Source organism: Cataglyphis hispanica, chromosome 6, assembly GCF_021464435.1.
Source record: "Cataglyphis hispanica isolate Lineage 1 chromosome 6, ULB_Chis1_1.0, whole genome shotgun sequence".
NCBI classification, from domain to species: Eukaryota; Metazoa; Arthropoda; class Insecta; order Hymenoptera; family Formicidae; genus Cataglyphis; species Cataglyphis hispanica.
In genome coordinates, this window is record NC_065959.1 from 5,068,336 (window position 1) to 5,095,426 (window position 27,091).

Genomic DNA, 27,091 nt, shown 5'->3' on the forward strand with positions numbered 1-27,091 from the left:
TAAGTAATAAATATTAATTCCTACAAATACTTCCACAAAATTGCCTTTTACGATCGGAATTAAATAAATATGCATTTTTTTATCTCTAAATTTAATCGCACTGAGGATTTCGTTCAATATTCCATTGTAGAAAATGTGTGCTTGCGAAAGGAAATTTCTTCGAACGAGACATACATAAATTTCGATTGGATAAGAATGTATCAATGTCGACAACCCATCACTCGGTTTCTGTATACGCGGCATCTATAATTTGTCACCGAGACGAATCTTAACACTCTCGATTGATTGATCCGAACCAAAGGATCGTCGGAAAAAAAATCAATACATAGAACTCGCGTGTCCGGTTTCTACGATGTCCTCTCTCTCCAACCCCTCTCGCCGTCGCGTATATCACTGCACGTCTCACGAAGCCCATAAACTTTGATGGGAATCGAGTTTCTTAATAACCTCCCTGCACACGAGATTTCAGCCGACCGTCTCGTAAATAAATCAGTGCTAGAGGAAAAACACCGAGTTGCGAACGCGCGTGTATATATGTACGCCGGCAAAATTCCATTCCCGTACACTTTCATTGAAGCGCTAGTAGGAAAGTTTTTCCTACGGAATCGTGCGACCTACGTTTTACTTTTATTCTCGACACGACTGCAAGAGAGCACGAAGTACTTCCGATAATCGTAATGAAAACTTGACACTTGCGCGTCGCACGTTCTTCTTGCCGGAGAAAATTACGAGGATAATAGTAATGAAAACTCGACACTTCTCCCGGTGAAAACGGAAGATATTACGCGAGTAATTATCTCTTTTATAGATATTACGACTGCAATTCTATCACGAGAAATAGATCTATATCGTGACATGATCTCATACGTTCGTTTTAATCCCATGTGATTAATTTTCGTCGTGCAAAAAATTAGTCTCGCGATTTTCAAAAAAAATCTTATAATTATAAATTATGTAATTTATGCAAAGAAGAAAGGACATAATTAGATAATTAATTACGTGCGTGATATCTCATCACCCGTTTTCATCGCGAGAAATGTCGAGTTTTCATTACGATTATCCTCGTAATTTTCTCCAGTAGCAAGAAAAAAGCTATTTTTCCTGCAGAAAAAGATTTACGGAAACATAAATTCACACTGCATATAATATCGATTTGCACAAAATATGCCCCGACTTTCGTGTATTATTAGATTGGTGAAAAAGAAAAAGTAAGCAGTAAACAGCTGGCTAGTCGCCAGGTGGATGAACGTAACTCAACCTTCTTTATCGCCGGGCTCCTTACGGAATAAAAGGACGACCGTATTGAAATGTGAATTATATCTTTAAAAGAATGCGAAATTGGTACGCTACGACGACGAGATTGCCGGATAGAAAAGTTTTGCAAACCTGGTACAAGATATCATAAGACGACAAGCACGAATAGTAACACGAGCCGGATGCGGAAACTTTTATTGGCATTCAAATTTTCTTTGAAAGGGTTCTTAAAATTGATACGTTCACGTAAAACGCGCTATCATTTATTTCGACTAGATGCAATAACTCATTTACTTAGAAAATTTGTATAGTGTGGGACACAGGTTACATTGCAAATTCTAAACGGGCGGAGGGGGGGATTAATTTATTGACTGTGATTGTTTATTTAATGTATCATTATAAGAATTTCAGAATTAAAATAAACAATATAATACATATAACATGTACAACAAGTTATTTCGTTTCCAGTTCGCCTTCTTTTCCAATTAAAAAACTAAATGTTAAATTTTTTTATTTGAATAATATTTAAATTTTTATATAATACATATTATATAAAATCATCGGAGCGCTAAAATATTAAAGCTGCCAGAAGCACAACATTGTGCCATCAGAATATTCTGATTTTTTTACCTAAATTTATATAAATATGTATATACTATTTTTTAATATGAAAAAAAAACTAATCCCCCCAAAATTTTTATAAGTAATATTAAATTATTCTTATGTTATGGATTAAAAAAGTAATTGCCATATGTTAAATGTTTAACGAAAAATATATCACACTAACCATAAACATAAAAACTAGCTTCAAAATCTTTGATATTGTAGATAATATTTGACGGTTTAAAAAAATCTATTTCTGTGTGAGAGAAAGTCTATTTCAACTTCATCACGAATTGCTTGATTGTAAGACTAAGATATTCAGTACGCTTAATTTCTAAAGACATTTTTAGTTATATCAACGTTTAGTTATATCCACGAACGAAAAATTGTTAAATATAACCAAGTGAAAAGTCAATCAAGTTACTTCGTTCCATGAATAGAGAATCATCTGCACACTAGCTATTCTAATCCTGCAAATTGGTTCTATTTTTTTGAAAATAAAAAAAAAGATCAAAATGGAAATGACAGCTTTTCTGTTCACCGGCAATTTTGAAACTTGTGCCGTCTGTCGATTATTTTCTGTCATGCAAAAAATAGTTCACGTTAAAAAAAAATTAAATTAAAATTGACACAAATTTACAGTTTCCAGTAAACAATACAATCGTTCGATATAGCATTTTTCAGGTTTGGTTTTTTTTTTTCTTTCATCTGTAGAATTTTTGATCAAAACAAAATTATTTTTTCTTTAACAAAAGTTTAATCAGAAATTTTTTCAATATTATCCAAAATTATTATTATGTAATACAAAGCTTCTCTAATTAAAATCCATAATTAAAATAGAATGTACTTCTTAAAATTGACTAGAGGATTCAGTTTGACAACTAAATTAAATGCCAGAATGCAGAAAATTTTTCATTTTTAAATATTTATAATACAAAAACTATTACTGCCTTGATAATTTTATTCAGTAGCAATAAATTATGACGTTAAATAATGTGATACTTTATAAATCAATAGACATTCATGATGTCACTTAAATGACAATTAATATTTGCTACTATAATAATTAATATTCATCAATGGCATAATTGTTACATTATTCATTAAGCATCAAATGTCAATAAAATTCAAAATGTACGAAAACATTTAACGAGAAATTTTTTAAAATTATTTTTTATCTCTTACACAATAAATCTGATTTAAATATAATTCCATTTCCCCTTGAAATGACAATACAGACAACTGATATACAAAATACATAAACCAGTGACAAACATACAAGTGCATTGAGAGATCTCTCTCTTATAATATATATTTATTATAATTACCTCATCCCTGCAACGATGTAATTTAATCTATAATGATAACCCGCTGAAACGTTTGTTTCAGTGAATATTGTTCGTAAATTAATTCTTTATGCGCTTTTATCTTCTCTTCGATATTACATATTAATAATTTTATATCTCGTTCGTACGCGCGATATATTTTTTTAAATCTTTTATCACATATCAATTGCAACGCAGAATTAAACAAAATAAAGATCAAAGAAAAAATATAATTCATGAATCTATTTTAATAATTGTGTAAAATATACATATTCCAAATATTAAATATAAATGTAAACATTAACAAGATCGCGCGCGATTGTCCGTAACGTGACGCGCGAACTATTAGAGATCAGACGGCGAGACATTCCACAGCAGCACGTGTCTGCCGCGAAAACACGTGTTTCTCCCTCCTCCTACCGCGCATGAAAACATTCGTCTGTAAAAGGTGAGAGTATCGCAAAAATTTATGAGAATAAAATATATACACAACTTAATATTACAAGCACTAGTAAACACATGGCGATTCTATGTCTCGAAAACTCATAAGTACGAGAATTAATAAATCATAATAAGTCTACACAACATTGGATATACCCTGGATTTATTTATTTAGATTATTATTAATATCAAAATATTACGAGATTCCATAAAGGATAGTAGAGAAAACGCGTTGAGTTGACATTAATCCATATGAGGACATGGAGACACGTGCGAATGTATTTGATCTGGCACGCGATGTAAGCGAACATAGTCGTTTTGTTTTTCTCGCGCATATTTACATAGTGGTCGCTTGCACGCTTTCCACACGAATATCATCGCAAATGATAGCAACTCACCTCGTCGCGTTCAGTAAATATTTCCTTCGACGAGATTAAAAACTCGTTTAGAAAAGATAAAAGAAAAAAAAAACAAACGATGACAAACATGAGAATATTAATAAGTATCTGACAAACGAGAAACGATCGCGAAATATCACATTCATGGAATACATTGACACACATATTTGCGCGAAGGAAGAAAAAACAGCGGCGATGATCAGAGTCGATGTATTAAGGGAAGAGAGGTTAGAATCGCCCTTCGCAATGCTCGTGAATGAACTTACCTCGTGCGCTCGTGGATGCTGATGATCGCAATGTCGATGCTCGAACATCCCACTCACAAGACTCGACACAGCGCACACAGCAAGCAGAGCGACGATCGGTGACACGCCGATGCCGCGACGAATCTTCAACCGCACTCTAGCCGCCATCACGGGCGATGTTCGCACTCGCAATGCATGACACATACTGAGCGCGCCTGCCGGCGCCGCGCATTTATATAGCGACGGCAGGCAGCAGCGCCGCGCGACTCACGTTCGATACCACGAGCGCGACGACGGCGGCGGCGGCCGCGACGGAGGCTGCACTCCGACGACGACGACGATGATGATGCTGGGATAAACCCTTCGTCGTGAAAAACCTGAGAAGAAATCGAAAGATTCTTATACGGTGTGCCGAGAGAAAAGCTTCAATCTAGCAATCAGCAATTTAATGCGGGTTTATTGACTTTTGCTAAATAAATAGTGAACAAATAAATATGAGGAAAATATAGAGCAAATATCCTTTAAAACTGTTTCAATTGTAAATGAGATATAATAAAATATTTGCAAAATTATAAGTATTTTCTATGAGTATTTATGTTAAGGGTATAAAATTATCGAGCTTATATGTAAAATGCGCAATAACTGTTTTTCTATAGCAATAGATGCGGTCTCTACGGTCTGATTGCCGTGAAATTATTTCAAGTAAAAGCTACCAAGGCTAAGTTTAACATCAAAATCGTCGATGCATTTAATGTAATCGAAATATTTTAACGAACACTTTTAGCAATTAAATACATTTAAATAAATGACTTTTCATTAACAGAATTACTTTAATAATTAAATTTTTAACTTTAGATTGTTAAGGGAGTTTACAAAGGTTTTACAACAAAATATAAGGAATATTATGTGATTTAATTAATATTATTTATATATATATATATATATATATATATATATACACAGCATTTATATATACAAAATATATATAAATATACAAATATATGTATAGTTATCTTATGTTCACTTTTTCATACAATTATCAATAAACATATTCTTTTATGTAACATGTAACATATTATTTTATATATGTATATATTTGTAGCAGATCGTATAAATAATTGTATCTTTAATCAAACAATTAAAATTTAATGCTTTAAAAAAAAGATAATATTTATATGTATAATTTCAATTTCATTTCGCAATTATAAAATTTTACATCTTTTTACATATCTTAGTATACCAAATTTTACTAGCATCACAATTTAAATTTACGCAATGCGGACATCGCGTTAAAAATTTAGGATTTACAGGCTGTTGCGATTTAAGATGAGATGTAACAATGTCCGTCAAAGCGTCGATGAAAACAGGGTGATCATTAGGAGCTGCAACCCTTCGTATCTCCTCGATACCAAGCTAAAAAAATTAAATATAAAATATTCTTGTTCGTTATACAAAATAAACAATAAAATATGAGAGCGCTTCTTACTTCCTGGGCAAGTTCTTGACAGTATTCTATATCCAATTCGTGGAGAGTTTCAATATGTTCGTTTACAAATGCAATAGGTACCAAAATAAAATTTTTTTTGCCTTGTTTAACATAGCCTTTTAACGCTTCATCGGTAAAAGGCCCCAGCCACGCCGTCGGTCCAACCTAAATAAATATATTTTATAATATATAATGCATCCAACAAAATATTTCTTTTAAGCTTCATTAAATTTAAAACATATTACATATACAACATATATATTTATATGTATATACCTTCGATTGCCATACCAAATTGTATGGATTGCAATAATTTAGTTCTTGCATGACTAATGCTACTGTAGCTCCAACTTCCGCAGGATAAGAATCCCCTCTATTTACAACCTAGTGATTATTTAAAAAAACACTAATCAGGACTAATTTCTACATGATCACAAAAGTTAATATATTATGTTAAAAATGGTTAAAACCTGCAATGGCAATGAATGAGCTGAAAATAAAATTATAACATCGTCCCTTTTTTCGCTAGGAAATTGTGCAAGCTCATGTTTAATCCTTTCAGCAAAAGTTTTTATAAGAAGTGGATGTGTTGCCCATCTATCTATTATACTCCACTTCATCTCACTTGGTAACTCTCTGCAAAGATGTAATTTCTATCTGTTTTACATACATCTATTTTTGTGCATTCTATCTTCTATCTCATTTATTTCTATTTCTATATAACTATATATATATATATATGTATGCATATATGTATATATACACACACACACACACATACACACACATATATATAATACATATTTCAAATCATACATCTCAACTATCATACAGAATAAATATAGATATACAATAAAACACAATATGTGCTGCATTTCTGATTGTGCATCAAGTTTTCTTATCTAAAAATAAATGAAAAATAACAATCACCTAGTTTTATAATAATTATATATAGCATTAAAACTGGAACCTGAAGTTGAACAACTATATTGAGGATACTGAGAAAAAATAACAGTATGCTGTAGTCCATCACTGAAAAAATAAATATAAAAAATACATAATTAATTCAATTCATCTTCTAATATAATATTTTTAGATTATACATGTTACATCATTAAATTTAAGAAAATATGATGAAATCATACTTGCGTATCCTCTCAAGAGCATCTTCTGTGAGAGGATCTGCATATCGAAAAGCAACATAATATTTATGGGGTGCAGTTTCAGGCGAAATTTTATTTAATTTTTTACATAAAAGTTCGCCCTGCTTATTTGTCCACTGCAGAATTGGTGATCCACCACCAATCTCAGAATATTTTTTTTGTACTTCTGGAGTACGACGTTTAGCTATCCATGGTCCTAATTTACTGTAAAATGATTCTGTAAGATATCTCTTTTATACAATACCCGCTACTGTATCACATATATGTAAAAAACCTTTGTATTGGTAACTGAATCATATCACGGTCAGTCATTATTCTTAATAAATATTCATGGACCTGATCAATATTGGCAGGACCACCCATGTTCAACATTAATATACCAGTTTTTGGGTTTATATTGTCATCATTTGCTAGATTTGCAGCAAAGGAAGCATAGCGTCGTGTTACAGTAGAGAGTTTTGAACATTGTTGTCCTATAAAATACCATATTATTATTATTATATAGAATTCTCTCTCATTTAATTATTCTATTTATTTCTTATTTATTAAATCATCTTAAGGATCAATAAAAACAAGAATAAATTTGAAGCACAAAATTATTCCATCTGTAGTCACAGACCGCGGAACTTCTGTAGCTTGGTATGTAGCGATATTGTTTCATAGACTTATAGATCTTATAAAATTAAAATTTACAATGTTAAAAAAAATATAGATTAAAAAATTAGTATTACTTGTGTTATTTTAAGCAAAAAATACTTTGACTTTAATATCAATACACATTGCAGTTAACAATTTTGTGTCATTAAAAAATAGAGATACTTATACGATGTCTACTGTTATTTATATGATATTTACTATTGATATTCTCTTATTATTATGTCGATGTTAATATTAATATTCTCTTGTTATTATTCAATATTATAATTAGATGATTGTTGTTATAGGATATACAAATTAAGTCAGTTTATTTACTTACCAAAACACAAATTTATTAACAGCTTGTTGACACTCATGTCTCAATGAATAGCACTTGACAATCTAAACCAAAAAGTTTAAAATTGTGAAGTGTTAACAAAAAACGTGCACTATCACGATGACAGCGATGAGTTGATGAATGACCGTTAGATGAATCCAGTTGCATCGATAAGGTTAGGTTCGACACACACACACACACACACACACACACACACAACACGACACACACACAACACACACACACACACACACACACACACACACACACACACACACACCACACACACACGCACGCACACACCACACACACACACACACACACGCACGCACGCACGCACGCACGCACGCACGCAAATAAATTCGCGCATGCAATCTTATATAAATAGAAGCGGTGTAAATGTGTCAGTTGGAATTAAAATTGCCAATTCTACAAAAAATATTTCCCTGTATTGGTAAAAATAATTACAATAAGAAAAACATGAATATTTTATCGAATAAAAGATAACAGATTAAAAATATATATATTTATATTTTTTTTTTATTTTCATATATTAATCATTATAAAACTCTTTAGATACCACTGCCATCTAACCATGAAATTCTGAAACAATGAAAAATGTTTTGCTTCCACGTTGAAATTTGTTGGACCGATCCACGACTGAATAAATAAATATTATCTATTAGATTTTTGTATACATCTGAGTCTGAATCAATTCATTTCTTTGCTTATAACAACGTAATTAAGCAGTTGATGACAATTGAATTCTGACGTGACGAGATTTGATCGTATTGGAACCATCGTTCGACAATCAGACCAAGAGAATCGCAATAAAATTATGACAGAGCAAGAAAACGAGGAATTGGCACCATCGAATCTGGGCACTCTCGAATTGTAAGTAATACCTACCGTGATCGTGCAACGCTCATTGTGCATTACTCGTAGCTTTTGCTTGACGTTTCTCCCTATCTCTTGCAGCTGGGAGAACACGTATGCCCAGGAACTCGACAACTTCCGCGATCACGGCGACGTGGGCGAGATATGGTTCGGCACAGCCAACTCGCGCAAGGTTATACGGTAAGCGAATTAGGTGAACTAACCGCGAACACGCGCCTTACACACCGCGAGTAAACAACACAATGAAAAATCGATAGACTTTCGCGCGAAAATGTAAACACGACGCGATCGAGGTAGTTTCTCGCGCGTTACTCGTAACGCCATCTACGAAACTATCTTCTCTGACTGTATTCCGTTGATATTAGCAACAATGGCTTTTTCTACTGTAGATATTGTAAAAATGTGCCGCCTTTTAAAAATGTATATAATTTTATATTTCCTGTGTATGTGAAAAATGATCTCTTAAAAATATAATCAAGAAATATATCTATGTATTTAAATGCATTAGCTATTTAAGGGATTTAAACTGCACTAAGATCATTCTTTTTTCTATTTGCTTTATTGTCAGTGCAGCTCAAAAGTGTTAAAATGATAAAGCATAATTATATAAAATTGTAACCTGCATATCTTATTAATATAATAATTTTATATACAAAAAGGCAAGACAAAATTTCTTATATTATTTTACAAGATATATAACACATAATTTTTGACTACTGGCGGTGATACCTAGCTTTATTATAAATGAATGGTAACAATTAATATAATATGTATGGATATGGAGAAAGATAATTAAAATTTAATTTTTTGTTGAAATAATGAAACTATATTGTTTATATATATATACCACACTTTTTCTAAAAATATTAAAAATGAATAAAAAGGTAGAAATGTGAATGGAAAAAAGAATATTACATATATGCGAAAATTTTGAATTTAACAAACGAGATCGTTTTCTAGATGGATCATTACGAAATCAGATATAAACAGAGAAAGCGATAAGATAATCGACGTAGGATGCGGTAATGCAATGACCTTGGTGGAACTCGCAAAACAAGGATTCGCGAACTTGACGGGAGTGGATTATTCACAAAAAGCGGTAGATCTCGCTCGTATGGTGTTGAACGATAACAATTTACCAAATGTGAAATTGGAAGTTTGCGACATTCTGAATAATACATTATCGCACGACTTTAAAGTTGTTCACGATAAAGGCACTTATGATGCTATTAGTTTAAATCCGGAAAATCCAACAGCGAAGCGACAGAAATACGTAGAAAATATACACCGTATCCTTTTGCCAGAAGGATATTTAGTATTGACTTCCTGCAATTGGACCAAGGAAGAATTATTGAAACACTTCACGAGTCGTTAGTACAATTTATAATGAAATTTTAATAATTTTGCTTATTATTTTTCTAATAATTATATTTTTTTTGGTGAGAAATTTGTTGCGAAGACGATTTCTTAAGATACATATGTTTTGTGACAATATAATTATCCTTTACAGATTTTGAACTTGAAAGTCAACTTCCTACAGATACATTTCAGTTTGGTGGGCAGACAGGAAACATTGTAACACAATTGGTATTTAGGAAAAAGTGACAATGAAAAAATATTTTATATATCGCAGTGCATTACATCGAAATAAATGAGATATTTATGTATAATCTGTATAAAAATTTTGGTAATCACCTTCCACAGGAGAATAAATAAATATTTTGAAAAGATTCAAGATTTTATTTGTGCACAAAATATTTAAGTACATAACATGATATTAGAGTGAGACTAATTAATTAGTTCTACATTTTCTTTTAACTCTATCATTACATTATAAAGTTTACAAAAGATACTTATACTATAATAAATTAAAGTTTGCAATAAATCTCTGTGAGATTAATAAATATTCTAAATATATGAAAGAGTACAGAGAGGAATAAATATATTTTATCGAGTGCATTTATATTAGTAGTACTTAAGGCATTATTGGCAAAAGTTCATATTTCTCAAAAAGACTTACTTCAATGATCATATTTAAATCGATTTACAGAATTAAGATGAAAATTTTTGTGTTATTTTGTACGGTAAAGAAAATATAATACATGTATTGTATAATTAACATTAAAGAATAAATTATATTAAATATATTAATATGTACATCTAAAATGAATGTCTTTTAATGCTCTTAACATGAAATTTAATCATATACACACTATAAAAATATGCATATTACTAAAACATTAATCTTTTATTTAGACTTCTAAAGATAGTTAAATTCAACAATCTAATTAATCAATCTAATAATAAATTTAATCTGAATTATAAATATTTTATACTTTTTTTATAATTTTTTCACTTGTATTGTAATTATTATAAAACAGAATATGAAAATTAAGATATAGCAATAGTAATTAAATGACAGACATTTTCTCCATAATCATTATCAATACAATGACATAAGACAAAATTGATAATGATACTTATTTGAATAAAAATTATTTAAAAATGGCAAGAGCAAAATTGTTTATTCGTATGGATTCAAAATTAAGATTGAATAAAAATTCATATTATTCATTGTCTTATAGAATAATAAATGCAAAGATATTTAAATTTTTCTTTGCAATTTAAATATAGTCTTATGCATCTTATCGCTAATTATAGAATTTCAATATATGTATCGGTATATGTATATATATATATTAGTTATAAAACGATAGAATATAGATATAATTTTCCAACGAATTTTAAAACGAATTAGAGAAATAGAATTAAAAAATATAAAACTTTACGTTATGTTTGCAACATAATGCATTTCATATAGTATGGCAGGCTGTTCCAGAAACTGTACATTTTTTTTCGGAATTATTTAAATAAAGTAAGAATGATGACAGTTATTTTAACATCAAAAGAAAAATCAGCTAGTAAATAATTGTAAATCTACGAAATATGAAAATATGAATGTCTTATTATTTTATATGAATTCTTGTTAAAAATTTGCGGAAGAAGAGATGATTATCATATTTCTTCTCGCTAAACAAAAAAATCAATTTTTCCAATAAGTCCATTATCATAAAAAAGTGCGTGATTACTGGAACAGTCTACATAAATTTGAACATATTCATACATATATCATATTTAAATGCTTTGTTAAAATTAACGAGATTGATGATACTATTATAAATAAGTAAATTCTAGCAAGTATATTTTCACGCAATATCGAATTCATTAATTCGAAGAATTATTATTTCTTTACTGGTTATCATACAAGTTCGGGAATTGACAAGATAATTTTTGAAAGCTTCAAGATTTAGACGTAGTTTAGTCTTCCGAGAACAAGCGACACAGCCAGAAAGATCATCGTATGCAACGTGAAGATGGATGAACAACCTACGAAGGATGTAAATAACATTTTAAACTGATAATACATTTTTAATATCAGCACATCATACGCGCGATATTCTTTCAGTTATCTCATAGTTTTAATACTCAAACTTCCGTTATTACAACACATTTTTCGAGACTCATATAGACAAAAAAATTTTAAAACAGTTAAACTATATATATTACATTATTTAATATTCCCTACTATATGCAGATGATAAGCAATATTTAATACACAAATTATTATCATATTTTTTAAAAATTTAACTACATATATAGATTAAAATCAAGCATCGTGCTTTTTTTCTGGAGAAGCAAAACAGATGTTAAATATTTATTTTAAATAAAAATATTATTAATAAACTAATTAAATATAGAAATAATCAACATATTAATTATTACTAAAACTAATAGAATATTTTTTTCTGTTTAAGAAAATATTTTGTATTGCTTATATAAAGTTTAAAAAAAAAAAGAAAACCTATCATAATATTAATACATATCTTTTATAAGGCATAAAAAATTTAATAAATTTATTAATGATAATTATTAAGTTATATTTAAATTTTTAGAAACTTAGGTTTTGTATAATATTATTAAAATTGCAATAATAAATATTATTTTTGCATAATCTATAGCGCAATCAATCTAATATATTGTCCCCACTGTAACAAGAATTTTTTAAGATGACAGTAAATGAAGCTTACCGTTACAAGATAATGGAAATTGTTCTAAAAATCCATCTTGACAATAACATCGTTTCTCCAAAGAAGAGTTGCGTACAACGCAATGGGCATTTTCTATGCACTCTCCGTCGTTATTGCAGGATGCATGAAGCGCTAAAAGAAAATGCAAATTTTTAAGATGTCCTAACAATTTGCATCAAAAACTGACCCAAAGAGCAAGCTTCATCACAAGATATACTTCAAAATTATTTTTTGTCTTTCAAGATTTGATTTCTACAAAAATTTTAAACATTTTTTAAATGTGTAATATATGTGAGTTCGTGCAATTCTAATTAATTGCTGTATAAATGAAAACTCCATTTAATTTCTCAAGCTTGAACATAATGTCGACAGAACTTTGAGCAGTGATCGATTTGTAACTGCAGTTAATTGCGCTTAAATGTCCGAGGTAATCATTGGCAACTTCGCCTAATATCAAATAGGAAACGTGCATAGTGATCATCTAATCAAATAAAATTGCCGGGTTTCCGGGTCGTTTCACGAACCTCTAATATTACGTATCGAACTACAAATCATTTGATTATATAGTTATACAGTTACTTTATGCAGTCACCAAAGTTTTAAGATTTAGTAGTTCAATTTTATTCCACTGTGCCAGGTACGATTATTACTATCATTTCTATCAATCATTTATCGTCATTTGATGTAATTTAATATAACCGTTATGCAGACGTCCTTACTTATACAAGGATGTTTTATAACTTGTGAAATATTGTAATACAATATTTTTTCACAACATAATTTGTAAAAAAATAACGATTAAATATGTTTATATTAATTAAATTTTTTTTTGTTCTCTATTATTATACTTTCTCCTACCATGCAGAGAACACTGCAGAAAAACGGGTATAACTATTGAAGGTAGGTCGGGGTGGTACTCTTTATCGTACCAATTTGCATAGATAACCATAGAGCAACTGCAAACATATCATGTATTATGTCATATGTTCATATATTGCGATAGAACACGTAAGTATATGCAAATCTTGATACCGGCTTCCAGCTATAATCATCTCATCCAAAGTTTGACTATCTCAACGAAATGAAAATAATAGACATGGCAAATAACATGCGAAACATCGGAAATACTTTATCGTACATAATTTGAAGAAAAATTTGAACAAGAAAAATTATGTTACATGTTAGAATACGGCATGCCTAAATCCTATCGAAAAATCTTTTAGTGGAGGATTTTTCGATGAATTTAAAATTAATTTTCTATCCATACAATTTTCTCGAAGAATACGCCGTTAAAATACTTATCGATTGTTGTGAGAAATTTCTTATATATATATATCTTATATTAAAGTCGATCTTGGATAAAAACTCTGATCTTACCTTACTACTTTCATCTGTTACATAACGAGTAATTAAAAGTAATCGTAATATAGAACAAACATTATAAAAATTTACTACCTACCTTTGAATTTATTAGTGCAGACACCATTAAGTGGTGCTGTGTAATCACCGCAGAGGCATCGTGTTTTTCCATCTCGAGGATCTGCCATGCATGTTGTATTTTGAATTCCATCACAATCATTTTTTATCTTGCATTCGCGAGCTTTACCAACTGTAATTGTAGGTATTATTCTATATAAATAACTGTAATCTTTTAAATTAAAAAATAAAATAAACAAAAATAATTTCTATGAAATAAAAAGTTAATAATTGAGTTTGACGAGCAAATAGAGGATGTTCGTGTAATATATTAAAGGCATAAAATCATACAATTCGCAAATATCTAATGGATAAACTTTTGTAAAAAATATTCTTATATAAATAACGATGACAAAAATCTTGAATTACAAAAAATAAATAATATAAATAATAAATGCAAAAAATAAATAACATAAATAATAAAACGTTTCTGTCTCTTTTGTATTTATAAAGTCCGTTATAATTTTTAATAATTTTCTCGCTATGCTATTTTTATTTAATATTCAAAATATTTATTCAAAGAACTTCTCTATTTTTATGAAGTAAAATCTAGAAATACAATTTCATTTCGATTGTACAAAGAATAGTATGAAGAACTTGGATGGTGATCGTCAAAAAGTCATATGAACTAGCACTCTGACATTCAGCAGAGCATTAGTATTCATCTGCATTTCAATTTAACCTTGATTCTCGAGAATATTAGATTTTTATTTTTACGCAATTTTGAATAAAGTTTTAAATATAATTACGTCTGATTATTAGATACTAATTTGCATATACATATTTAAAAATACCGATATTAAAGAAACTTATAGTATACATTTTTTATAATATCTATAATGTAATTAAATTTGATATGTATATATCAAAGTAACAGTATATGTACGTAAAATAAAATATTATTTCCACACAATTTTATAAAGAGTGTAAGAGTTAAACAGAAATTTTTGAACATTATATATATATATACATAAAAATCTAAAGAAATAAAGAATCTATCTCTATAATTATGGTTTTAAAATAAATTAGAATTTTTGTTTAATCTGAAATCATAGACAAAGATGAAATAAAATTATGCATTAAAATATTTATCTATTATAAATATGCTTTGATAAATATGCGTTCTCTCTTTCTCTTTTTCTATTAGGATATACTTCAAAATTATTAATTGTAATTAAATTATTTAAACATATACCATTATTACATAAATACAAATTAATAATTTATTTGTATAAAAAGTTTGTATAAAAGCTAATATATCAAAAATTTTTTAAAACAAGTACTTTTTCCAGAATTATAATGATAATAGAATATAATTATATAATTTTAAGATAACTAAAACATTGTAAAAAAATTATGAATTATTATATAATTATTTTAAAAATACATTTATTTAGATATACATGCTAATCGCATTATTAAATTTAAATTTTTATGATTTAATTTATATACGTACTTGGTGTTGGTGGCGGTGGTGGATTCGTATTTTGATTCGGATTGGTCTTCCCAAAAGTAGTAAGGGCATCGGACATTGGCGGCAAAAATATTGATACAACCAACAGAATTGATATAATTATTCGGAAACACATTCCGTCTTTCATTGCTTCTCGATAGATTGTTTTGTGCAAATAATTAAATTATTATCACTTATATGATATCACAAATCACAAATGAAGACTCTAACAAAAAGACAACTCACGAGGAGAAAAGGTCACCTTCTTTTTTACATAAATTTTTATTTCACTCGACTTTATTCTTTCGTTTGATTTCTTAACGAATTGATCTTGACTATACACAAGATCACTCTGATGAAAGTCTGACGCGGAACCAACAATAGCTAACTTAAGTGAGAATACTCTTCGCACTTTCGATCCACTTACACGGGATACAAGTATGTTTGATTCCAAGACTGCGTGTTACAAGGACGTCAGAAGGCCTTTTAAGCCTTCGAAGCACCCCCACTACGAAACACCCTCCGTGCTGCCACCACTAAAGCAGAAAGTGCTCTACCATAAGGTGGTTACCTTACTGCCTTCTTTGAGAATCTGAATACGAAGCTAGCCGGTTGAACTTCGATCGCTACGAAAGGCGCGATTAGATGTGGCTACGTTCTATTGCCAAGTCGTTACTGAACATTACCAACAAAATTTATGAGAATCCAACACATAAAGCTAGCTTTACTCCTTTTCAGAACGTTACCACCAGGGAACAACCCTTCAAAGTTTTGCTCTGCATCGTTATCATTTGGCATCTATTCCCAATATAGATTCTCATATATCAGTGGTTAATTTTAGCAATTCTTACTAAATTATATATCAAATTAAAAAGTCTATAAAAACGTATATAATAATAACATTTTAATTTTCAAGAAAGTCACTTATCTTAGGCAAACTTTCATAATTACTATTTGATTGTATTAACAATTTAAGTGTTTCTAATTGAATCAAAGAAATTTGGTCTAATCTTTCTATATATATATTTTGTATTTACACAAAATCAAACTTTAAATAAAAAATACATCTCATACTGACGCCTCATATAAGTTACATAAAATATAAAAATGCCGCAATTATTTTAATCAATCTAAACGATACGTCGAATCACATAATTGATCTTTTATTGCTCATATTAATCAATAAAAAAAATTTATTTGTATATCAAAAACATTAAATAATATCTAAAAATTGCTTACCTATATATTGTTTTTTTTTAATTACTTTTTAAAAAAAAAATATTTTTTTTTTAAAGCTTACATTATTTTCTTTTATATCTGCAATAAGTAATTTGCAAAAATGATCTATGTTGCAATTATAAAGGCACTCATTAAAATTTGAAATATCTAATAGATATAAAAATATATTAATTATATCTTCTTTTTTCATGATTTTTATAAGTATCATAAAATAGAAACAGAATCATAAAAACTGAGCACAATTTTTTTAGCAAAGTTTATTATTCCTTAAAACTTGTAGCGCATTTTTTATAAGAATTTATCTGAGTATCTAGCATAGTTTCTCCGTTATCATTTTAAATGTACCCGTTATCACGTCTCTTCGTCAGTGAATACGAAATGTTAACTTTACAGATTACAAAGGAGGCTCATCCGGCAGCGTGCGCACGAAAGCGACCGAAAATTTATTGTTATGTTACCAGTATTTTATGGCCAGATTATCGTAGGAATGTGTTCGTCTACACGCCAAGTGCATCGCGCTTTACCACGTCTGTTTATAGTAGCAATAAGGCGCGTATGGAGTTATGTCGTTTTAACAACAATCGCTTCGCCTTTTGTTTCGATAGGACAAGGTTTGCGTCGATCATCGATCACGAAGGTTTGCGTGTAGTTCATAAATTTAACAAGACGCGTGCAGGACGTGCCATGATTTACAAGGCAATTTAACAAAATGCTCATCCGGCGATCGAAATACTGATCGAACTGTCGTGGTCAATCTTGCATGTTTCACGAAACTGGTAAGGTGTAAGGTCAGAGCGCGATTAAATCGTGATTGGCTGGGTGCTGACATTAATAAAGAAGTGCAACGCTATATCAAATCAATAACAAACTTGATAAGATCAGCTATCATACTTTATTAAACATTCCATTTTATATTTTAATTGGACTGATATACGATGTTGTGAAATTTTCAAAAATATATGTTTTATATACTTTTAATAAACGATATATTGATACGTCAACTCGAAATATAATAAATATCTTCGTCAAATAAAACGAAACACAATTGAATCAATAATTAATGACATAGGTAGCAATTTCATTGCCATGTATAAGTACTAAAGAAGATATTTGTAATGTATAACAAGATAGAATTATAATCTAGAATTTATTTTAAAATAAAAGTAACTCTTAAAAGATTATGCACAATCAAGAACTATTCTAAGGATTTACGAGCCTGACCTACTTTGCCAGTTTTATAATCATCGAACGACCAATTGTAATCGTCATTCAACTAACGCATGGGAACGTTATCGGATTAACGCAGCTACATATAAATCGTAACAAATTAGCATGAATAAGTTCAAGGCCTATGCGCAGGCATATGAGCAACGCACTAATTATACCATGGCATGCTTTTGTCAAATATACACAGGTTTTACGAACAAATTTCGTGTGAGAAAAAATATTACATAAATTATATTACATAATTAAGTATATATATTAAGTATAATAACATATGCGGTAAAAAAATAATTGAAATGTTTATATATATATATATATATATATATATATATATATATATATATGTACGTATCTATTATTTCTTCTTCTCTTTTTGATTATAATAATGTAGTTATAACAATATAATAGATGTGTGAATGTGTAATCGACATAAATATTTTTATAAATCAATTATGAAGTAAATAAAAAATTAACATAATATACAAAAATAGAAGGATTTATATATATTATACATTTTTCATTTACCTTTCATAGGTTCATGTTTGATTCTTGATGTTCATTAGTTTCCATCGAAAATTCATTCGAAACATAATCATCATCCAGTTTATTATTAAGAAAATGAAAACGTTCGTGAAGTCTATCAATGCAAGCTGCAAAAACTTCCATTTTTTGAAAAAGTTTCTTCAAATTTTGTGATACATTTACATTTTTATTAATTTCTTCCAATGTATTAGATACTTGTTCTGTAATAATAAAAAACATAATTTTGATACACACACACGTATTCCATTTAAATAAATAGAAGCTTAAAAATATTTCTAGTTACAGTGTAATTATTTGCATTTATTAATAAATTTGTCACATGAAAAGTGATATTATATTTTAAACAGCTATCAGTAATGTCAGTATTATATCTCTTATCTAGAGAAAATATATAATTTTTTAAAGTTATTCTATACATAATATTTTTATAAATAAAAATTTCTTTTTTTAATATAATAATTAACTTACCGTATTTTTCCGTTAAGTCATCAGCCATTCGTTTCTTCCTGTAATTGTAGTCGTCCCCTATATCAGATGGATTATTATGATTACGTATATGTTCCAAGAATTTTTTTAAATCGCCATATTGCTGCTGCCGTTTTTGAAAATTTGAAAATAAGGAACAGAAATAAGGAGAAGTGCTGCAAATATCTGAGTAATCATCTTCAAAAGAACTTTTTGATGGATATAGTTGCTTTATAATATTTAACATTTCATCATTAAATATAGAAGTTAGTTTCTTTTCCAAGTCATAAACGCGTTCGTTACTTTTCAAAAAAGTTTCAACATTTTTAGAATTTAAAAGATCTTGTTCTTCTGTAACTTTTAATTGTTTTTGTTGTTGCGTATCGGAAACCTCCAGCAATGGATTCCACTCCTTATTTAAATCGACGGAATCAGATTCACTTGTAAAGGAAGCTGTCGTTGTAGAAGAAGAGGATATTTCTTGTTTTATTTTTTCTTTATCGGGATTATTAATTTCATCGTGTTTATCTACTTCTGTTTTATCAAAAGAATTTCTTTCGAAAAGAAAATCAAATGTGTTTTTTAATCTTCTTACATCTGGCATGTTTCCTTGTAATTCAACTGCGTCAGTTACTTTAGGTACACTATGCTGCAAGCTTCCAATCTTTTCATCAAAATTTTCATTAGAAGTTGATTCATCCTTCAATTGTTTGCTTTCATCTTTATTATCGTAATCATCATTATAATAATCCATGTAGAGATCGAAATTGTCTTTGAAATTAATAACATTTGAAAAGTCCTCTGTATGTGCATCAGAAGAAGCAAAATTCCATTCTTCGTCAATCATTATTTCAGAACATTTAATTCTGAAAACATTTGTTTCGACTTCGGTCTGGCAATGAATGTGGGATTTATCTTTTTCTGGAATCAAAGTATTAGTCTCCGTGTTCTCAATAATATTCTCTAAAGATGAATTTTGTATCTTGCTCGATTCTGATATATCTTTCAATCCAACTTGTAGATCGTTTGCAAAAGTAGGAAGCGCATTAAACCACTGAAATTTAACATTTGGTGTGGAAGATTCTGCAATGTCTTGTATTTTTGATTGCAAAAGCCCAAAATTAGGTTCAATATTCTTCATTAATTTATATTTTGCTTCTTCTTCTTTTGTGTTTGCAATAATTTCTGACGAATGTTGATCTTGTACATTTTGTTCGATAGGTATCTGTGTATCAAACGAAAAATGCTCATTGTTTCCGGACGCAAATGTATCAAATAATTCTGAGATCAGTATATTGTTATCATCTGCATCATGTTTATCTTTATTTTTTATATCGTTACTTAAATTATTTTTTATTTTTTCTAATAATTCTGGTACTGGTACAGATTGAGAAATCAAAGAACTTTTAATCAAATGTTCTGAAGATATACCAGAAGATTCAGATAACTGATAAGGTGGACATATAATAAGACTTGATTCTAAAGATGTATCTACTTGTTCGTCAGCCCAAGGTTTCCACAAACTTTTATCATTCTCACTAAAATCATAACTGTTTTCAAACTGTTTTAAATCATTAATTGTTACTGATTTAGCTATATTTTGCAGTTTCTCAAGAAATTGTTTATAAATAACAGAATCTTCGTTGTTATTAATAATAATTTTATCTGTATATCCGTTCGAAGAACTTTTCCATGGCATCAAATTCTTTATAAATTCTTCGTCATATACTAAATCTCCAGAAGGTGATATCATCGGTGAATTATTGATATCACTTGGTTCCAACATGCTAATAGAATTCTGCGTACTCGTTTGCACTATGTTATCTACATCTGTTACAATTGTCTTGCCCTGTTCCTTAGTCAATTTTATGTCTCCTAGAAAATTATTTAGCTTATCTGTGATGATTTCCGGTTTTACAAATGTCACAGACATTTTTGTAGTTAGATCTAATTTCTGTACTTCAGACACTGATTGGAACACTGGTAAATATCTCTCACGAGTGAGCATATCCGCAATCTCCTCATTTTCCATTACTCGGGAATGATAACTCTGTAAGATCATGTAACAACCCCATCCAAAAAATAACGTCAGTTCTAATAAAAATATTAATCTGATGCATCGTATCCATTGCTTGCAACAATTGGTATTATTGTTGACTTTGCTTATATATTCCTGTTTCTCCTGTTGTAATCCTCCTTCTAAAGTTGCTGCGTCTCTTTCTGCATAAATGTAAATTTTTATTTCTTTATCTTTTTATTTTTTTATAAATATAAATTTTTATTTCTTAGATTATATATGTTTATTTAAATACAATTGCCATTTTACTAATAAAATGACAATTGTATAGAAATAAATATACATAGTTCAAGATAAAATCACATATTAGAAAAAAAATATAAATTTTATTATATATATATATATATATATATATATATATATATATATATATTTATAATAAATTAGAAAAATATATATATCCATGGTAACAATTTTTATTTATTACAAAGCATGATCATTGTATAATAAATAAATGTGTAAATAAAATGTAAAAATAAAAATATGCAAATTATATTAAAAATAAAAATGATTAAATAACATTTTTATATTTAACATAAAAAGAAAGAAAACAGGAAAAATATATATTAATATTTATTCTTACCACTTTTCAACTGTACCTTCATGATGAACGAGTAATCATAAACTGAACATCTCTTACTGAGACGAGTCTGTTAAATGTTCAGCGCGCAGTATGTAGTATGAGAGAATTCTCGACCAAGCAAAGTAGCATATAGATGTGAAAGGTCGCGATAAAAGCTGTTCCCCTCCACATCTTCAAGTACGAGGAAGACATTCTTTGGGTCGTCGTTTATCTTTCGTGGGTCAGTCACGTCGATGCAAGCCTCGTTGTCAACAGAAACTCATCAATTTATCTCGCTGCTTGCTTTAAACTATATTTAACATGAGAGGCAAAAAAGATTTAAAGAAAAAAATGTAATCTAAATTTATATATTACATAATATTTACAAAGCTTATTATAATTATGTTACGATAAAGCAAATACAATAAATTTTGTAAATTATTGTCTGCATCGGATCAATTTCGTGTTATTTTTTTGTTTCTTTAATTATCAATCTATGCAACCTATGAGATTTAGATTATATATATATATATATATATAATATATAATATATATATATATATATATAATCATATGTTTATTCAATTAATCTCGCTCGATTAAAAAGCGTATCATTCGTGGAACGGATGATCGACATTAGGATATGTGTATACTAGGAAAAGAAAATATTTTTATCTTTGTATATTTTTATCTACAAATATTTCGTCTTATTTACGTTTCATATTTCCACTTCTTACTATAAATCTATCTAAAATAAGTTTATACATTTATATTATATTTTTATACCATAGATTATTTTCTTTCAATAACAAATTAAATCTGGAAAATATCATAATATCGATCAAATAGTCTGAAGAGCTGGCTAAAACTTTTCTATGTTTATTAAATAAACAAGGAATAATTTTTATGACAAATTTTGAATTTTTTATTGAAATATATTATTCGTGTAATTGCGTGTAATACAAAATATAAACAAAAGTATTTGTTTAGATTCAGTATGAGAAATATCAAAATATTTTTTGAAATTTATGATAAAATAAAGGTAACGTACAAAACAAAGAAAATATTTATTTAAATATAAATTTAAATAGTGGTTTATAGATTAAAAAAATTAAAATAATCAAAACTAAAAAAAAATTATAAAATAAATTTTAAAAATGCAAAAACAATGCACAGAATGTTATGTTCGCATAATCGACCGACGTATTTTGCTCATACTTCTAGTCTATTTTAATCGGGTCGCAGCAATTCCTGGCTAGGCAGCATATTAAGTCTATTACCGATTGCGATATGATTAGCGCGATATGAACAGACGAAAAATGAGATTATATATGGGCAGGGTGTGATTTGAATACTGCCATTTCCGCCAATGAGATTGATTAAAGAAAAACTGCGTACTTAGGGTTCCGTCGGATGTGATAAGGGAACCAAATAGCCGGCACGCGAGCCGCGCCGGCTGTACTCATTAAGACCGTTTTTACTGAGCGAACAATGCTCTTGAGGTAAGCTTTCTATGACGTCACTGGTGAATTCAAGACACAGTGACGTTGTAAAACGAATAGAAAAGAGAGGTCAAGGCGTATTATTCAAGTATATATCCTTCGTGCGATCGACCAGATGTTAGAGCGCTCCTATCAAACTGGTAACGTAGATCCCGTATCATATGAGAAAAGAGTTATTGCGAGAGTAATTTATAATATCAATAAACGCCTTGAAATAATGATAATCTTTCAGAATCTTTCTTTTTCAAGAAAGAATAAGGACATATATAATACGATATTATGACTTTAGAGAGTCAAATTTAACAGCATATTATCTTTAAAAATCTTATCAAGCAACATAAAAATAACAAAATTGTTAGTAGATATTTAAATAATGTATCTATAAAATTAAAATATTTTTTATAAATATTAATGTTTTGAGCATATGTTCTGTTTGGATGTTATTGATGTCTTCATCGCTTGATCAAATCCTTAAAATTGATCTAATCATTTTACATTTTTAAGCATCAAGATTGGCATCAAATACGGTCCGCATGTAATTTGCCCAATTAATCTTAATTTATAGTTCCGTCTACGTGTCGCTGAGCACTGACAATGAATCATCGGGTGGTCATATTGTGGCCATGTATAGTTCACATCTCGGAGCTTTTGTTCCTTATGACTTGTACCATAGGCTATTCAGTGCCTATTCAATGCTGCGATACGTGGTTGACGAACATTATGCGTCTCGCCAATGCAGATATAAGGGCTCATTACATTGACCTTATTAGAAATTAACTTTTCTTTATCAAAGATCTCAAGATCGACGAGACAAGGCACAGTTTTCGCCACGGATTGTTATCGAGCTTAATGCTTTTCTTGCTCGACAAAAATCAATTGAAAAAGAAGAAAAATTATGCACAGAATATTTTAAAATTTAGCACATTCTTTGTCACATATATTATTTTAAATATATTTTATTATAATGATACTATAAAAAGTGCTGATAAAGAAAAAAAGATTTTACAATTTCGCTTTATTGTGCTTGCGTTTATAGTTGAAATAACCATTTGAATAATGTTTTACAAGCAACCTCGTGATCTTTTGTAATCCTTCTATATCTATATAATCTCTATTTGTATGACCTAAGCGGAATTACTATTTATACTATGTGACACAGATACGAAAAATCAGATTAAAGAAAATTCTTCTCCTAACAATCATAGTAATGAAATACTAATCTTATCATAATGTATGATGACAATTAGTTGCTTAAGTAGATAACTATATTTTAATTTAATTATATGGTTAAAAATAATAGAGACGTTTTCTTTTTTCTAGACATAAAAGCAATTAATTATTTTATTGTTTTTGAGTAATTAATGCAAATTTTGTGTGATTATATATATATATATATATATATATATATATATATATATAATAAAATTGCATATTATATATTAACCAGTTACATATCTTTAAAAGATTCAATATTTTGAATAATTTTATAAGCATTTTTTAATCAATATTTGGCATTATTGTTGTCACAATTCTAAAGTCAAGTTTCAGAAAACATTTTTATGACTCACTTACGACTAAATTCATTACATATTTACTATACATATTATTAAACGCAGTTTGTCTTAATTTTATCTCATACTGAAAGTAGTCAGCTTGTTTTATGAGATAAGGTAAGCACTGATGAATTTGTCATAAACAAATATATAAATTAAAAAGAGGTAGAAACTTGGACTTTATCTGTACTTTTATTGTACAAATGAATCCAAGAAACTCAAATTCGTTTATTCGTTATTCGCACCAGGTAACGAAGGGATGCGAAAGGTCACACGCCAACCAAGATGGACAACCGATAGAGGCCCGACCTGGCTTCTTTCTTCGCGAAATGGGTCAGAACTCGCTCACGCGGATAGGAAGTGACGCTACCACAAAGATCGCGGACATGAAATTCGAAGTTTAAGCACACGGTTAGATCGTCAAATCAATCTTCTTGCACTTTTCAATATTGTAAATTGCTATAATATAATTTTATTCAAACTTAAACAGTATAGTAACATAAAACTAAAAAATTAAAAACTTTAAATTATTGGTGATATATTATTATTTCTTCTTTGACAGCAATTGTTTCTTTTGATTTATTATTTTATATTGTAAGCAATATTATTATTAAGAAAATGTGTATCTTGATATCTGTTGAGAGTAATAATACTATACGGGTTATAAAACTATATCAATAATTTTTTTACGCAACAGAGACAAATTTAATATTATTAGCCTTGAAAAATATATCATAAAAAATTTAATAATCCGATAAAATATTTTTAATATGTGTAAGTTTTAGTAATAATACATAACAAGTGTGTTATATTTCTTTGCTCACGATTTCTTTAAAAAACAGTTAAAAGGCGTAACCAACCATTGCAATTATACATACACAAAGTCATCTTGATATTATCTATAAATTGCAAAGAAAACGTAAGAAATAACTTGTGGCTTATGGTTAATAACTTTAGTTTTTAATTTCTTGCACTGCATAGTATTCCGGCTGTGCACGGATGTGTGATTATTGTAGCGCAACAACAAAAAAAATTATAAACGAAAATAAAGATCTGATACTGCGACTGGTCACACCATAATTTTCCGTGTAATAATTTTGTGTAATTTTAGACCAAGCTTACACAGGAACCGATCTAGGACGTTATAGAGTATTCGTGTTTGATATCATGTTCTCTGCGTGCCCGTAACGAAAATCATTATTAAGAAAGACGTACGTAGAGAAATTTAAAAGTTAGTCCGCGATCTGTACGTGAAAATTGCAAACATTGTGCTGACCACCGTGGGTGAGTATAAATTCTCACTCACCCTGTACTTATAAAACGGCAACGCGGAACGGACGTCGTGGATTGTGTCGCAGCTATTTTCTTGCACCTCGCGTATACATATCGGATCGCGTGTTCAACATTACCCGCCCTTATGTGTCATGCGTTATATTATACAGTGTCAACTGTATGTACTGGAGGCCAAGGTCGCAAAACCGACCAGATCTGAGACTACGCAAAACGATCTATTGGACAGAAAATTGGTTTCAATCAAATTGAAAAATGTCCATCAAAAAAAAACATCTCGCATTGTATACATGTATCAATTTCTAAAAATCATTTTTCGTTGAAAAAGGCCCATGGTCAATAACTATATAAATCGAAAATAAAAAACAATTTTTTGTACATTTTTCATATACGTAATATTACTAAGAAATAAGTAATATTATTAAGACTTTGTTTTGAGATTTTTACGCGATTATGATATTTTGTATCAAATCTTTTGTGAAGGATTATATTTAATATACGGAACTTAATTTTGTTGGGATACAATAAAATTACATCAAATTATAATAAAATTTTAAAAACATGTTTTTTTATGAATCTAATTTTATAGATATTACTTTAGACGATTTTATAACATAAATTGAATTTTATATAAAGATACGCTAATAGCATATTATGCGATGGAAAGTGAACGTTGGAAAAGACGATTACGTTTAGGTGTTCGTTAAACCTGAGCACATTTTTTATCAGATTCCGACGGGGTTGCCGCAAAATGTGACGTCCGATCGTATCTGAAAAATAAGTGTTTTTTAACGCGCATGCCCAACATTATTCTATATTCATACATATATGACT

The 27,091-nt window shown here is 29.1% G+C and overlaps 6 protein-coding genes across 9 annotated transcripts in view; 2 read left to right on the top strand and 4 right to left on the bottom strand.

Annotated features, from left to right (window-relative positions):
- LOC126850251 (leishmanolysin-like peptidase) overlaps positions 1–8,921 on the bottom strand; it is a 242,140-nt gene extending 233,219 nt beyond the window's left edge. The window contains exons 1-2 of the mRNA XM_050593060.1: positions 8,798–8,921; positions 4,288–4,643 (exon numbers count right to left, since the gene is read on the bottom strand). Coding sequence (XP_050449017.1) covers positions 4,288–4,470 — 183 coding nt within the window. The 5' untranslated portion in view covers positions 4,471–4,643; positions 8,798–8,921. The remainder of the gene's footprint in view (positions 1–4,287; positions 4,644–8,797) is intronic.
- The window catches only part of LOC126850238 (endoplasmic reticulum aminopeptidase 1-like), a 286,545-nt gene that overhangs the window by 235,815 nt on the left and 23,639 nt on the right, over positions 1–27,091 (top strand). The gene's annotated exons all lie outside the window — the stretch shown is intronic.
- On the bottom strand, positions 5,227–8,940 carry LOC126850315 (ferrochelatase, mitochondrial). 2 transcript variants are annotated; one of them, XM_050593182.1, is made up of 9 exons: positions 8,798–8,940; positions 7,892–7,953; positions 7,190–7,388; positions 6,898–7,119; positions 6,683–6,784; positions 6,223–6,388; positions 6,029–6,136; positions 5,753–5,917; positions 5,227–5,679 (listed from the first exon to the last, which is right to left on the bottom strand). In XM_050593182.1, the coding sequence occupies exons 2-9, from the start codon at positions 7,926–7,928 to the stop codon at positions 5,479–5,481; spliced, it is 1,200 nt and encodes a 399-aa protein (XP_050449139.1). In that variant the 5' UTR covers positions 7,929–7,953; positions 8,798–8,940; the 3' UTR covers positions 5,227–5,478. The 2 variants fall into 2 exon arrangements, with proteins under 2 accessions (XP_050449139.1, XP_050449138.1); XM_050593181.1 differs by lacking the exon at positions 8,798–8,940 and having other exon boundaries at positions 7,892–8,084.
- LOC126850359 (EEF1A lysine methyltransferase 2) lies at positions 8,459–11,106 on the top strand. The gene is made up of 4 exons (XM_050593260.1): positions 8,459–8,782; positions 8,867–8,965; positions 9,746–10,155; positions 10,296–11,106. The coding sequence occupies exons 1-4, from the start codon at positions 8,727–8,729 to the stop codon at positions 10,388–10,390; spliced, it is 660 nt and encodes a 219-aa protein (XP_050449217.1). The 5' UTR covers positions 8,459–8,726; the 3' UTR covers positions 10,391–11,106.
- Positions 11,277–16,716, bottom strand: LOC126850365 (uncharacterized). 2 transcript variants are annotated; one of them, XM_050593272.1, is made up of 5 exons: positions 16,049–16,716; positions 15,806–15,952; positions 14,333–14,482; positions 12,874–13,005; positions 11,277–12,172 (listed from the first exon to the last, which is right to left on the bottom strand). In XM_050593272.1, the coding sequence occupies exons 2-5, from the start codon at positions 15,948–15,950 to the stop codon at positions 12,093–12,095; spliced, it is 507 nt and encodes a 168-aa protein (XP_050449229.1). In that variant the 5' UTR covers positions 15,951–15,952; positions 16,049–16,716; the 3' UTR covers positions 11,277–12,092. The 2 variants fall into 2 exon arrangements, with proteins under 2 accessions (XP_050449229.1, XP_050449228.1); XM_050593271.1 differs by having other exon boundaries at positions 15,806–16,716.
- On the bottom strand, positions 17,915–22,079 carry LOC126850247 (uncharacterized). The gene is made up of 3 exons (XM_050593057.1): positions 21,934–22,079; positions 19,277–21,493; positions 17,915–19,008 (listed from the first exon to the last, which is right to left on the bottom strand). The coding sequence occupies exons 1-3, from the start codon at positions 21,953–21,955 to the stop codon at positions 18,794–18,796; spliced, it is 2,454 nt and encodes an 817-aa protein (XP_050449014.1). The 5' UTR covers positions 21,956–22,079; the 3' UTR covers positions 17,915–18,793.